Source organism: Podarcis erhardii (assembly GCF_964252035.2).
Source record: "Podarcis erhardii genome assembly, chromosome: 7".
Classification (NCBI taxonomy): Eukaryota; Metazoa; Chordata; class Lepidosauria; order Squamata; family Lacertidae; genus Podarcis; species Podarcis erhardii.
Genome location: NC_138511.1, coordinates 93,088,222 through 93,103,099, shown reverse-complemented (window position 1 = coordinate 93,103,099; position 14,878 = coordinate 93,088,222). Strand labels below are relative to the sequence as shown.

Genomic DNA, 14,878 nt, shown 5'->3' with positions numbered 1-14,878 from the left:
GTCGTCTCCCCCCCCCCCCCCGCTCTTCCTATGTTCAGCTGGTATCACTTGTCCAGGACCACTTCTCTCTTGCCCCCGCACTTCCATACTTGGTTTCCCAGACTCGCTTTCTGAATTTGCAACCTGGCGGCTGATTGCTCATCCAACCCTCCTGCTCAACTCTGGCTGTCACAGCAAGGGTTAATACACTGCCTCCTCGCTGGATAAGTGGGCAGATGCCGCCGCCTGGTGGCTGCAGGAGGTGCTGCGCCCCACTAGGCCTCTTCCATGCTGGCTCAGGAAGAAAAAACTCTCAGCACCTTCAACTGTGTCAGGCCCCCCACCCCCAAATCAAGCAAGTGTTGGGGTGCAGAGGTTTGCACAAAGCAACGGAAGGATGGCTCTGAGGCAGAGCGTCACTAAATGCTGGGGACACGTAAGGCCAGACGCTTCAATTTTTCTAATGCAAAGGCTTTTGAAAATGCAAATCACATCCTCCTAACAGTCTGGTAACAGATGGGATGAGCCCAGGCATGGAAGAGGAAGAAGCTAACCCTTTCTCTTTTCCACGCAGGCCTGAGGAAAATCCCACTTCCGGATCCAGGGTTAATTTCTCCTTTCACACCTGCTACAGACCACTTTAATTATCAGCCCAAACACCTGATGGAATTTGCATTTAAAAAGAAAAACGTTTTTAAACAATGCAAGCAGCCAGTGGGGTTCCCCACCAATTGGTACTGGGATCTTTTATTCATGATCGGTCTGAAGGTGGCAGGTAACTCCAAACTATTCGCAACCAGAATAAAAGCAGACTGGGAGGGGCGCTCCATGCTGCACAGAGGATGTCTGGCACAGCAGACGGGGAGCTGCCTTGTGACACGGGACTTGGCCAAAGTGATGCTCACTGGGGCAAAATAACCCCATTGTACAGGTTCCTGGGAGATCAGATACCATCACTGTATGAGATCTTGGGGTCACAGTGGATAGCTCAGGGAAAGCATAAACCCCAAGTGCAGCAACTTTGAACAAGGCTAATTTTGTATTAAGGAGCATTAGGGAAGGGACAAAAATAAGACTGCCAGTATGAGATGGTTCCTCGCCATCCTGGGGCAAAGTGAGTGGGGGGCCACCCAGTTCTACCCTGGGCCCATTGTTGTTCAATGTCTGTATAAATGACTTGGATGAAGGAATTGAGGGGATGCCCATCAAATTTGCAGAAGACACCAAACTGGGAGGGGTAGCTAATGCCGGGGATGACAAGATCAGAATTCAACATTACCTTAACAGATTGGAGAACTGGGTGCAAGCTAACAGAACGATTTCCAGTAGGGACAAACGTAAAGAACTTTAGACAAGAAGAACCAGGTGCGCCAATATAGGATGGGGGACACCCGGCTTACTAGCAGGACATGTGGAAAGGATCTCTGGGTCTCGGTGGACCACAAGCTGAACATGAGTCCACAGGGTGAGGCAGCAGCAAAAAAACCCTAATGCTGGAAGTCTAGTGTTCAGGTCAAGGGAATTCATAGTCCCACTCTATTCTGCCTTGGTCAGACCACACATGGGACGCTGTGTCCAGTTCTGGGCGCCCCAATTAAAGGAGGAACATGTGCAGAGGAGGGCGACCAAGATGATCAAGGGTCAGGAAACCAAGCCTGATGAGGAACGGTTGAGGGTGTTGGGTATGTTTAGCCTGGTAAGAGACTGAGATGGAGATAGGAGAGCCATCTTCAAATATCTACAGGTGAAACTCGAAAAATTAGAATATTGTGGAAAAGTTCATTTATTTCAGTAATTCAACTTAAAAGGTGAAACTAATATATGAGATCGACTCATGCCATGCAAAGCGAGATAGGTTTCTACTTCTCAGAGGTCCAATCTTGCTCAATTTGCAATCCTTGTTTTGCTGATTTCCATGAATATTCTAATTTTCTGAGATTGTTAATTTGGGGTTTTCATCAGCTGTACGCCATGATCATCGCAATGATAACAAATCAAGGCTCTTCATATCTCACTTTGCATGTCATGAGTCTATCTCATATATTAGTTTCACCTTTCAAGTTGAATTACGGAAATAAAGGAACTTTTCCACGATATTCTAATTTTTTGAGTTTCACCTGTAGAGGGCTGTCCCATGGAAGAGGGAGCCGGCTTGTTTTCTGCTGCTCCGGAGAGTTGGGTCTGAACCAAAGGCTTCAAGTGACAAGGATGGAGATTCTGACCAAGCACTGGGAAGACCTTTGTGGCAGCAAGAGGTGCCCCACAGTGGAAGAGTCTCCCTTGGGGGGTTGTGGCCTCTCCTTCCCCAGAGGTTTCAAAGCAGAGGCTGGAGGGCCACCTGTCAGGGAAGCCTGAGCTGAGATTCCTGCATTGCAGGGGGCTGGACTAGAGGACCCTTGGGGATCCCTTACAACTCTACCATTCTATGATAATGCCCTGAAACAAATCTTATTACGTTGGAATGCTTTGAGCATGTCTGTAGACCTGAGAAAGGGGCCACCCAAGCGACAAGGGGCTGGAGCACTTTCCCTTTGAGGCAAGAGGACAATATTTAATGCACAGAATCCACCGTCCCAAAACATCGCTCTGGTTCCAATAGAGGATGCCATCAAAATAAAACAATCATGGAGACGGGGGAGGTCTGTCCAGTGGCTCATTAAGTCACGATAGCTATGCAGAACCTCCATATTCAGAGGAAGTCTATCTCCACATAGCAGATGCTGGAGTGGGGGAGCCTGTTGCCTTCGTGTCCTGGGGCTGGGCCAGGTGGACTTGGCCGTGGCCTGAAGGGGCAGCTGCAAGGTGGTGCCTCCTTGCCGTCCCTTGGGTGGGACCGGGCGTGGTTGGAGCCGCTTCTCCTCTGGCGTTGCAGAAGGCAACAGCAGCCAGCTGCCCCCCACTCTCTTTCCGCAAAGACCCCCCTCAATTCGACTCCTGGCCAAGCCCCTGTCTCTCCTTGCTGCCTGCCTGGGCCCTCGAGCAGGCAAATGGGGCTGCCTCTCCTCGCCACCCCAGGACCCCGCAGGTCCAACCTCTCTAGGGACGTTGAGCAGGAAGGCCGCAGCCACACCGGTGGAGCTGAGGAGGGGCGCGTGGGCAGGCGGGTGCTCTACAGGTCTTTGGGCACAGGTCGCTGGTATTCCTCCATGATGCGCAGGACGTCATCCAAGATGGAGGGGCCCAGGTCCAGGTCGAGGCGCAGCAGGGACTCCGAGCGAGGCAGGGGGGCTGCTCCCCCACAGGGGCACTCCTGGCTGCTCACGGCGCGGTACCCGCTGTCCCCCACAAAACAGCCGCCTTCTGGTGGGGGGGCCGAGAAGGAGACGGAAGAGGCCAGTGGCTCGTAGTGGGGGGCAGCCGCGGCAGAGAAGGAGAGACCCTCGGCGGCGCTGGCACAGCCCACCGACATGGAGCGCCCCTGCCCCCCGCCGCTGGGCATCTCCTCCAGGTGGAGGCGGGGGGGCTTGGGGGGTGCCTGGTCCTGGGCGCCGCTGAAGGCGGGCAGGGAGACGGCGCTCTTCAGGAGGGTGCGGTAGCCGCCCCCACCCCCCGGGGAGCCCCCACAGCGGCCCAGGCGGGGCAGCAGGTCGTACTTGCCCTGCAGGAAGGAGAGCTCCCCAAACATGTCGCCCTCCCCGTCCAGGCCGATGTGGGCGCTGTGGCGGAAGTCGCCCAGCGGGGGGCTGATCAGGTCGCTGGAGAGCACTTCCCGCAGGCGCAGCTTCCGGCCCCGCTTGGGGGTCGAGGTCTTCAGGTAGATGGGGGTCTTGGCTGGCATCTCCGGGGGGGTGGGCGCAGGGAGTCACCCTCAGCGGCTGGGCTGGCTGCGCCCTCAGGTCAAAGGCCGCTGCTCCTAAGAGGCTCCTCGGAAGGCCAGCTGATGACGTGGCTGGGAGAGGGGCCTTTTCTCACAGGACTGGCAGGTGCCCCTTCCAGTGCCACCAGAAGGCGGCGGCGGTGACTCCTCCGTGGCGCCAGACACCTTTCTTGGGCCTGGAGCTCCTCTGCTCAGCTGCCCCTTGCCCTGGGAGGCATTTTGAGACCTGTGGGAGGAGCAAACAGGCACAGGTGAGCCTGGCAGAGGCCGGAGGGATCTCTCGCCAGTGCCCATCTGCACACACATCCCCTTCCTTGTGGCTTTCTGGTCGGGAGACATTCCCAGGCCAGGGGTCCATGCTCCACATCCTGCTCTCATCCCTGCCAGCAAAATCTAGGCAGCCACATCAATCTGCCCAGGCTGGGCAAGGAGGGGGTGGGAAGCAGGGAAGGCACAGCCTTCTGACTCTTCTCCCAGCAAATCTGGGGCTGAGCCCTGCTATGGGGAGAGTAGGGGTGTGGGTGGCGCTGTGGTCTAAACCACTCAGCCTCTTGGGCTTGCTGACTGGAAGGTCAGCAGTTCGAATCCCCACGATGGGGTGAGCTCTGTCCCAGCTCCTGACAACCTAGCAGTTTGAAAGCATGCCAGTGCAAGTAGATAGGTACTGCTGTGGCGGAAAGGTACATGGCATTTCCATGCACTCTGGCACTCATCACAGTCCTCCGTGCGCCAGTGGCAGTTTAGTCCTGCTGGCCACATGACCTGGAAAGCTGCCTGTGGACAAACGCCGGCTCCCTCAGCCTGAAAGCAAGATGAGTGCCGCACCCCATAAGTTGCCTTTGACTGGACTTAACCATCAGGGGTCCTTTAGCTTTACCTATGGGGAGAGTGGAGGCTGCTGGTTTCTAAGGCTCCCCTCCCAGCCAGTCAGTCGAGGAAGAAAGCCAGCCAAAGCACAGCCCCCCCCCCTGACCTCTGGTGCCCAGCCAAGGGCCATGACCTGCCCTGCTTTGAGGCTGGAGTCAGCCTCGGGTACCCAGAGGGCTCCTCGGGCCAAGAGGCCACAGCAGGAGCCCTGGGCAGAGGAGGGCAAGCTTGGCCTTTTGGTGTGGCCTGGAGCTGGCAGGGATGGAGGCGAAGGGCTTCCTTCCCCCAGTGGGACAGAGAGCCCTGCCTCCTCCAGCCGCTGGGCTGCTCTGCCAGGTAGCAAAAGCTGCTTGCCTCAGCCTCGTACCCTCAAAGGGCCGGGAGGGCAAGGAGCGCCGACCCCCCAAGAGTCTGGGTGAGAAGCCTGCTCTCCTTGCAAGGAGCCACTGTGGATTCTTTTTTTTTTTTATAAATTTTTATTGGATTTTCAAATTTTTTAACAACAAACAACACATATGACTTCCCCCCACCCCCCCACATACATCCCACTTCCCCCATTTAATTCAGCAAGTTCTTATTCCTCTCTCTAAACTTAATCTCATTATTCTCCAACTTAGTTCATCTTATTAAACCCTATATTATTACCCTATCTTCTTATATGCAATAAATCCTTTTTTCTAAGATCAATCAAAATTTATATACCAATCTCCCCTTTTTTATATTAAAGTATAAATCAAATTTACAATATCCAAAAATCATAAAGTTTTTCAAAAATCTGTTTTCCCCCCTCCCTCCCTGCCCGGGTATCTGTCCCTTCCCAGGTAGTTATCCTCCCATAAAATTCCTAGCCAGGATTCCTCACATCTCCAGCCCTCAAGTCTATTTCAGTCTCTCTCCGGTTTTTCTGTTGATATTCCTTTTTGCTGGTTTCCAGGTCTCGAAGGGTGTCTGTTACAGTTACTTCATCTTCTCCCAGTTCAAACCTAATTGAGAAAACTTGTTGCCAGGATTCTACCAAAAGTCCTCCAGGTTGCAGATAATAAAGGCCAGAAAAGAGGAGGAAGTCCCAGTTATATTTCTTTACTCCTTTAATTTTCATAATTCCACAGTTTCCAAGGGCTTCCTCCTTCACTTTTCTCCTCAGTCTCATGTCTTCATACTTTGTAATCCAAAAGGTTTCTTTGTTCTCTGGCACCATAGGTTTCCACACTTTCTCTTCTCCGACTTCCTCCTTCACCCCCTCCAAAGATGTCATATTTGGTTGAGCTACAGAGTCTCTCAAGAACAAGTCTCTAGTTCCATCAGCAAGGTTGTTTGTTTTAAAAATCAAGGTCATGTATTGTTCTTGTAAGATTCCCACGAGAAAAGAGGCTCTCTCAATTTGTGCTAGTAATTTTCCTTCTGCAGCCATTGTAGTGTCACTGGTTTCCCCTAGGGGGATTGCCATTGTTCAAAGTTCTACGCCAGCAATCCTTTACCCTATTGTTTATTACTTTGTTTCAAATCACGTCTGTTTATATGTAACACCTTTAAACCAAAGAGATATATAGTAATACAGTTTTGTCCTTTGTTCAGCTGTTTGACAGCTCAGTTGACAGCTGTCAAACTCCGATTCCTTAAGGCTAGATTGGTGCAGGACGCTCCCAGGTCCAAGGGGGGGGGGGGGTCACAAAAGTTTCCAAAGTTCGTCTCTTCCCTCCAGCACAACTTGGCAAAATAAAACTTGTTCTTAAAAGTTATTAAAGTCTCTTACCAATTTCCGTAGACATAAAATCTTTTTTCCGATCTTAGATTTTCGCTCCTTGCTTCCAATTGTCTGTATGAAAGGGGGGTGCGGACTTCCCTTTAGCACATCCCCCCGTTTGCCCGATTTACAAATAACGATTTTTTTTAAAGTCCAAGTTTTCTTCTACTCACGGGGTGTTTGTATCCAATCGAATTTTCAGGTAGAAAGTTGACGCTCTCCGGTGAATGGCTTGCGGCTTCACTCCACTGAGGTAGCGGTTTTACTCTCAGCACCACGCCACCCCCCGTACCTTCTCCGCAGCCTTTAAAAAGGCTCTTCGACTGTCAGGGGGGGCGCTTAAGGTGCCCACCGAGTCACCAGGTCCACAGGTATCCGCACCTGTGGTTTCTAAGGGTCCCCGCGTCGCCGGCGCGGCAAGACCCGTCCTCAGAGGAGCCGATTCCCTCCGGAGCTCGGAGGGAATCCGCCATTACACCGATCGCGTCAACCCGGAAGTCCGCCACTGTGGATTCTTATTGCTCTTTGGGATTGAAAATGTTATCGTAAAATACGGAGGGATGGATGTTAATGAACTGCTGTGTGCAAATGCCTCAAATGAGCAGGCAGGCAAACAAGGACGCCCGTCCCCTCTTTCTCCCTCACCCCCCCCCCCGGAGAGGCTGAAAGGTTATCCAAGGAGGAGGTCAAGGGAAGAGCTGGAGGGAGACCCCCGAGGGATGGTGCATCAGACCAAGGGCAGTGCCAGGGTCACCCCCCCCCCGGCTGTCCCCAGATGCGTTTGGAATGATTTATGGACCCTCTTGGCCCAAAGCACTTCAGCCGCAGCAGCAGCAGCAACTGAGATCAATAGTGCAGCAGCCAAGCAGGAAAACTGGCGTGCCTGTCCGAGGGGGTCAACAGGCAGGGAAAGGAGCAGCCATGAATAACCTGCTGCCAGGTGACTGGGGCACAGGGAACCTCTTTGCCACGCCCACCAGCTGGCTCAGGGGAGAAGCGGCTCTCCTCACTTGACCCCAGTGCCAAGGCTGCTCCCCCTAGGGCTTCCCACAGAGCAAGACAGGCAGACCTCAGAGATTCCCGGGAGGTACAGGTATTGCAGCACCCGTAAACAAGCAGCCTCCTGCTCTGCAAAGGGCACCCTGGCAACTCAGAAGTGCACCCAAGGGCCCCTCCTCAGGAGTCGGGAACCCACCGATCTCCAATGGCAAGGAGGAGGAGGAGGAGAGGAAGTCTCAGGGCTCTGCCAGCCAGCCGGCCTGCCCCTCCCTCAGCCTCCTTGCCAGGGCTCAGAGATGCCTCCTAGGCCAGCCCCAGAGCGGCACTTGCTCCCTTATGTAACAGGCTTATCGTGGAAATCAGTTTCCTCTGCCCTTCTTCTGATCTTGCTCTCTGAATAGCCGCTCCCCGACAAATCCCAAGTCTGGATGAGGCCCTGGCTCCTCTGGCAAGTGGCACAAAACAAGGAGGAGGAGGAGGAGGACGGGCCCTCTGGAGTTTCTGCCCCTCCCAAGCAACACCCATCCCCAAGGGTGCAGGCAAGGCTTGACCTCTTCCCTACCACCCTGCACATCTCTGGGTACACATGTGGGGAAGGGTGCGTTCGCCAAACGAGGCCTGACCTCACCACAAACTCCTGCCCCAAGTTGGCCACCCGACAGCAATGCCTTCCAGTGAGCCCCTTCCCCATTTAAGGCTCACCTGCGGAGCCAAAGAGAGGTGGGGAGAGAGGTGACCGAGTGCCCAAGCCCTGAGCATCTCCGCAGGAAGAGCAGCAGGGGTCTGTGGGGGCCAGGAAATGTGCCACCTCTGCTCTGCTTTCGCCCAGATGTTTTGGATGACAACTCCCAGCCACCCGGCTGGCATGGGGCCAACAGGGGCCGGGGGGGGGGGTGCTGGGAGTTGGAGGCAAACAACATCCGGAGGGCAGGAAGTCAAGGAGTCAAAGGACCAGACGAGATGGTGTGGTTGCTGTTTCTGCCCCCGCTAGCTAAACCTCCTTGCAAGGGGCTTGGGAAAGGGACCCCCTCCCTCCTGCTTCCTGCCCGCCTGCAGCCTGCCAACCCCTTTTCCCTCCTTGCACCCAGGGCTGAGTCCCACACCCCCATCTCTCTCCTGCTACCCTGCTTCTTGGCAGGCTCCCCACCCTCCCAGCTCCATCCTCCGAGGGTTGCACTTGCCTGGAGCTGCCCAGCACCTTCTTGCTCCGCGCTACACCGAGGGAGCCTGTGAGAACACCCAGCCCCAGTCCGAGGAGGAGGAGTCTGAGCCGGCCTCTGACGCAAAGCCAAAGCCCAGCTTAGGCCGCCTCGTCCCCCCCCCTCCCCGGAGGGGCTGCAGACAGGCGCTCCGCCCAGCCCAGCCCAGCCAGCGCAGAGAGGCTCTGTCCACATGGAGGGAGAAGAAGAAAACATCACCCCTTTGCTGCACAAATCAATGGCAGCAAGCTGGTCTCCCCATGGCCCTGGGGAGAAGCAGGAAGGGACAGGATGTGGCAGCTGGTCCAAGAGGCCAAAGGGCCACAGCGGAAGAAGCACAGGCCAGAGAGAGAGAGAGAGAGAGCGCAGGAGAAGTATATAAAGTTATGCAGGGCCTAGAGAAAGTGGAGGGAGAAAAAAAATTCCCACTCTCTCCTACAGTGCTGGGTTTACGTATAAGCTAAACAGGCTATAGGGACGCGGGTGGTGCTGTGGGTTAAACCACAGAGCCTAGGGCTTGCCGATCAGAAGGTCGGAGGTTCGAATCCCCACGATGGGGTGAGCTCCTGTTGCTCGGTCCCTGCTCCTGCCTACCTAGCAGTTTGAAAGCACGTCAAAGTGCAAGTAGATCAATAGGTACCACTCCAGTGGGAAGGTAAACGGCGTTTCCGTGTGCTGCTCTGGTTCGCCAGAAGCGGCTTAGTCCTGCTGGCCACATGACCCGGAAGCTGTATGCCGGCTCCCTCGGCCAATAAAGTGAGATGAGCGCCGCAACCCCAGAGTCAGCCACAACCGGACCTCATGGTCAGGGGTTCCTTTACCTTTACCTAGGTTAGGGCCCCACTCTCTATTGAGGCCCCCCCAAAAAATTAAAGAAAAAACAACACTGGATGTACATTTCCAAAATATAAGGTAACAACAAATAAAATAAAACCTACATCCAGCAACAGTGTTTTGTGTTGTGTAGACTCCTATGATGTAAGGAATATTATTAATATTAATAACAAGCTATTATGGGCTGTCCCATGAATCCGCTGGATGGAACAGTGGAAGAACGTTGCCTCAGGAGAGTGAGGGAAATTCTCAGGGATGATTATTCACACCCTGGCCGGCACTTTCTTGATCTCCTGCCCTCAGGCAGAAGATACAGAAGCCTGATTAGTTGCACCAACAGGGTAAAGAACAGCTTCTATCCGTGGGCTGCTAGTCTGTTAAATGAAAAGATAACAACAGGGCAACTGACTTTTGGGTTTTGTGGGTGTGCGTCAGTAAATGAGGGGAATGAAGACTAAGAAAGCTGAGTGCGGGGTGCTTGTGTAATCTCACTATATACAAGTTGTACAAGTGACAATAAACTATTTCAATAATATACTTGTTCTTAATTGTTTTTCACTATTAATATGCTTATTCTTAATTGTATTTCAGTTCAACAATTACTTTGATAAAATACACATTTTGTGATGTGCAAACGGCTTGAAATGCCTATGAGGTCCATCAATGACCATCTAGGATATATTCAACACAAAAACCAGCAACAATTTGTTGTTGTCAAAGGACAGCTGGACATATCAAGGGCCCCATTCCCTTCAGGAGCTGAGGGCCTCATCAAACCTAAGTCCGGCCCTGCTCTCCCAACACCAGCAGAAGCGGAATTTTGGACGATTCAGGACAGAAAAGTCCCTCTTCACGCAGAGCAAGGCCCTAGATGGCTTTAAGACAGAGGGCGATGGAGGCCGTCTCACCATGGCTCTGCTCTGCCTCCACAGTGAGAGGCAGCGAAGCCACAGGAGGGGAGGGGGGGTCTCTCTTTCTTAGCATTCCCCTCGGGGCATCTGGCTATTACTACTACTTGTGACTTATTCCATTTGTATACTGCCCTGTACCTGCAGGTATCAGGGCCCTTCACAGGAGGAAAAACACAATGTGAAAACACAAAATGCATAATCAAAATAAAAACAGGAACAACCCAATAACCCCCAAAGGCCTGGTTAAAGAAGAACATTTTTGAAAGGCGCTTGTGAGAGAGCAGGTGCTGGCCATTGTCCTTCTGCTCTTGGACGGACTCTGCAGAGGGGCTTCTCTGCTAGGAGCCTCCAAGGTGGGCGAGCTGGAGGGCCTGGCTTGAAAGCAGAGCATGGATATAGGGGGGTTAGGAGATGAGAACCAGCAGGACCCTCTAGAGGAATCTCAGGTGGTCAGACGGCTGCTCCACAGGGCCCAAGGGCAGGCCCCCAAATTCATTTAGTACCAGGATGTACCAGGCCTAACACCCAGGGCGATGAGGATCTTGAGGTGGAACATGACTTCAACTGCGCTCTCCTAGAGAGCAACTGGCACATCCGTGTTCCAGCCACAACAGAGAGGTTGGGTTTTTGGACACCTCGGACAACTGTGGCCCAGAACAGTTGGTCACAGAAGCAACTGATGGGAGAGGATCGCAGGTGAATCTGAAGCTGCACCCAGGACCTCCTGTGCAATGTAAGCCTCGTGCAGCTAGCTGGGAGCAGCCGGTCGCCAGCGCTGCGCAATTCAACGGATACTAACTGGGAAATGGCCAAGAGAGCCCAACGAGAGTTCCATCTGAGGAAAGTTCCCAAAGATGAAGAAACTGGTAAAAAGGACGTTGCAAGGGAAAGCCAAGAGGGCCAAATTCCTCCCGAAAGCTTTGCGGTTATTTTTTGAAAAGTGGAACAACCAGACTTTAGCCCAAAGAATACTTTTGGGAAATGTCCCTGTGGTTGGCCAAGCCCAGTCAAGGAAGTGACTGGAGGGCTGGGGGTTGACCCAGCAGGCAGCACTTCATTCTAGGGATCAGAGGAAAGGAATTGAAAGCACACCTGCCGACATCAGGCCATTATGCAAATTCAGGGGGTGATTGCATTTGGAATAATGTGTTGAGCTCTGGTTGCCCCACCTCAAAAGGGACATTGCAGCGCTGCAAAAAGGTTCAGAAAAGGGTCACCCAGATGATCAGGGAGATGGAGCAACTATGATGAAAGGTTTCAGGGTTGGGGGTGGGTAGAAAAGGCAGGCAAAGAGGCTTCTGAAATGATGAATGGTGTGGAGAACATGGAAGTGTGACTGTTAGCTCCCTGGGGCAGAGACTTGTCACCTTGTACTTTTTTACATGCCAGGCACAAGGAAAAGAAACAGCCCAGTAGTGTTCCCTGCCTGAACTGGGAGCTGCTGCTTGGCTCTGCAAGGACTCGGGCAGAGGCCTCTCCCAGGCCGGCCACCCAAATGCCTTCTGCCTGGAGGTGCTGGCTCTGGGCCTAACAGCCAGCTGGGTCCCCCCGTCTCCAGGAGGGCCTGAGAGACCAGTACCCAAGGCCAGAAGGCCAGGAAGCAGGAGGTGGAAAGCCCACCTGTGGCAGGAGCAGACTTAGGGGCGGAGAGAGAGTTCAGTCTTGTGCTGACAACCCCCTGTCCCCAGGCAGGAGCAGGCTGCTCCCAGGCACACATCCTCCATGCAGAAGGGGGAGTCATGCCAGCGAGGGCCCCTCCCCTCCTCCTGAAGCCATTCCCAGGCTGGCCTCCCTCCATGCCCCCCCCCTTGGTCTTGCCCAGGGCTCTCCTTCCTTTGCTTTGGGACTTTAAAAGGCAACTATTTAAACCATTTATTAAATTCAGGCATTCACCTGTGATGGATTAACCACGGTTAACCATGATTTGCCGGCTGCTCCAGAAGAAAAACATTTTTAAAAGCCAGATGCAAATGATGTTAACAGTCAATCAATCTACTGGAAATCAGCAGCAACTATGCTTTGATTTGAAAATTCTTAAAGGCAGCTGGATGGACCAGGCTGCAACCTGAGCTGTGAGACAGGCTTGCCAGCAGCCAGAGTGCTAACCACTCTCTTGGCGTGGGGCGGAGGGGTCTGGGTGTGGGTGGTCTGGGCGGGCAGCTCCACCCACTGACCCCTGCAGCCAAAAGCCAGGCCACGCCCTCCCTTTTGAGGAAGTGCAGCGCACACAGATCAGCCAGAACACTTTGCCCTGCGCTAATCAGCCCCAGGCAATAAAGCCTCTAAGTTCCTGACCCATTTTCCCCATAAGCCGATTCACAGCTATTTATAGTGCACACACACAAGGCTCCCAAGGTCGCCCGTCAATGGACTGTGTCCCCACTGAGAGAGGAAAGCACAGGCACTCAAAAGCCCAGCCCAAAATGACCAGGGGAACAGAGTGACTCCCCTTTAAAGGGGACAGCATTTGGGACTTTCCAGCTAGGAGAAAAGGCAAGCAAGAGGCTGCAGCATGACAGGTTAAAAAATGGAGAAAGTGGATAAAGAACAGCTTTTCTCCCTCTCTCACAAGGCTAGAACTCACAGAAGAATCATAGAGCTGCAGACTTGGAAGGGACCCCCCCAGGGTCATCCAGTCAAACCCCCTGAAATGCAGGCACGTCAGCTCAAGCATCCCTGACAGAGGCCACCTGCCCTCTGCTTAAAAAGCTTCACGGAAGGCAAGGCCCCCACCTTCTGAGGGAGTCCGTTCCACTGCTCCTCATGGACACCAACGCAGTGGTGGAGCAAGCCGATCGGGCGCCTGTGGCGGCACATGTGCCCTGCACCCGGGGCAGGGACAGCCAGGGCAGGATGGTCCGTGGGGCCTCCAAGGAGTATGCCTGCCTCCTCCCATGTAGCTGCCCTACAGCGGGGGGGGGGGAGGGAGGCAACAGAGTCTGCACGCACCCAAGCTACTACATCTCTCCCAGGAGAGACGCATGTCTCGGGCGCACTGCAGGCCCCACGGTGAGTACCGCCTGGCATTTTGTCACCCCTCTCAGTTGGGACACCCAGGGCGGCCAGCCTCCCCTGCACCCGCCTTCCTCCTCCCCTGCAGCAATGAAGCTGAATGTTGGAAGATTCAGCTGAGATAAAAGCACTTATTCAGGCAGCGCATAAACTGGGGGATTTGGCTCCCACAGGAGGCAGTCCAGGCAACTTCCAGTTTTTGTGGGAGTTGCATTCCTGGTCCCCGTGTGCATCGGAGGAGCGTGCGTAAGCCTGCCCCACCCCGTTTTGGGGCCATGTCAATTGGGCGCGTGTAAAACGGTCACTGCCTGCAATAGGCATCAAACTTGGTTTCAAAAGAGGATTACACGAATTCAGAGAGGGCTACCGAAGGCCACTAGCCACGATGGCTAAGCTCTGCCTCCATGGTCAGAAGCAGCAACGCTCCCAAATCACAATTCCTGGAAAGCCCAGGGAGAGAGCAAGCTCTGGTGCTCGAATCCTGCTTGCAGGTTCCCATAGGCATCTGGTTGGCCCCTGTGAGACCAGGATGCTGGGGGCTTCGCAGGCCAGACTGTTCCCCCTATTTCTGCAGGTGCAGCCCTATCAACCCAGCGCTGTAGAGTATTCAAGCTTTGTGCTGCCCCAACACAAGGACGCAGGCAGCAAGGAACAAGAAGGAAAGTCTAGCACTTACCCGTCTAGGAGGATGAAGAGCCGAGCAGCTGGCTGGGCTGCCACCGTCAGAGGAGAGAGCAGCGACCGAGGTCTGCAGCTGGTGGCAAGATTGCCCACACGGCCGGGATCTTCAGCCTCCTGTCTTCAATGGGAGATGAGTGACGTGTTCTTCCGCCTTTCTGAGCTCGGCTCTTTCCAGACCTAAGCTGCAGCAGAGGGTTAGTTTCAACGCTTGACATTCCTGGTGCCTGGAAGTGTGGGAAGCTGCCATTTCCAGGCCACGTATCTAAGCAAAAGGGGCAGGATCACGCCCGCCCACCCTCACCTGAGGACTGCCCCCTACACTACCTGCTGCTGTCAGCCCAGCCTACCCTCAGGGAGAGATTGTGAGGAGCCAGCCTGGCAACCCAGGGGCTGCAAGGTGTCCAGAGTGCCTCCGACGGGGATGCTTCAAAAGATTAGACAAATTAACAGAGAATAAGGCTAACCATGACTTCTTCTTCTTCTGGTCACCGCGTCTATGCACTCCCGCCAGTATCAAAGGCAGCATGCGTCTGAATACAAGTTGCTGGAGATGGCAAGCCCAAGGAGGACACCCAAAGGATCCTGGACCAGGCAGGCCAGCAGGTGCTGTTCTGATCCTCAGACGAAGGTACGCCAACGTCTGTGATGCTATGCCCTTGACGGAGGCTGCAGACCCACCCTCCTGGGCTCTCCCCAGCAGGCTGCTGGGGTTCTAGCCTGGCCCCCACAGCAGCAACCAAGTTTGCCGGGGGGGGGGGAGTTCTGGCCTAGAGAAAAGCCCTCCTTCCTGCTCCACATTCTGGAGCCTCTCCTGGTCTGGCTGGAAGAGGTCCCA

The 14,878-nt window shown here is 54.1% G+C and overlaps 1 protein-coding gene across 1 annotated transcript; it reads right to left on the bottom strand.

Annotated features, from left to right (window-relative positions):
• Positions 1–2,875: 2,875 nt before the first annotated feature.
• LOC309347767 (cdc42 effector protein 2-like) lies at positions 2,876–14,517 on the bottom strand. The gene is made up of 2 exons (XM_081872538.1): positions 14,039–14,517; positions 2,876–4,022 (listed from the first exon to the last, which is right to left on the bottom strand). The coding sequence occupies exon 2, from the start codon at positions 3,755–3,757 to the stop codon at positions 3,089–3,091; it is 669 nt and encodes a 222-aa protein (XP_081728664.1). The 5' UTR covers positions 3,758–4,022; positions 14,039–14,517; the 3' UTR covers positions 2,876–3,088.
• Between the last annotated feature and the right edge of the window lie 361 nt (positions 14,518–14,878).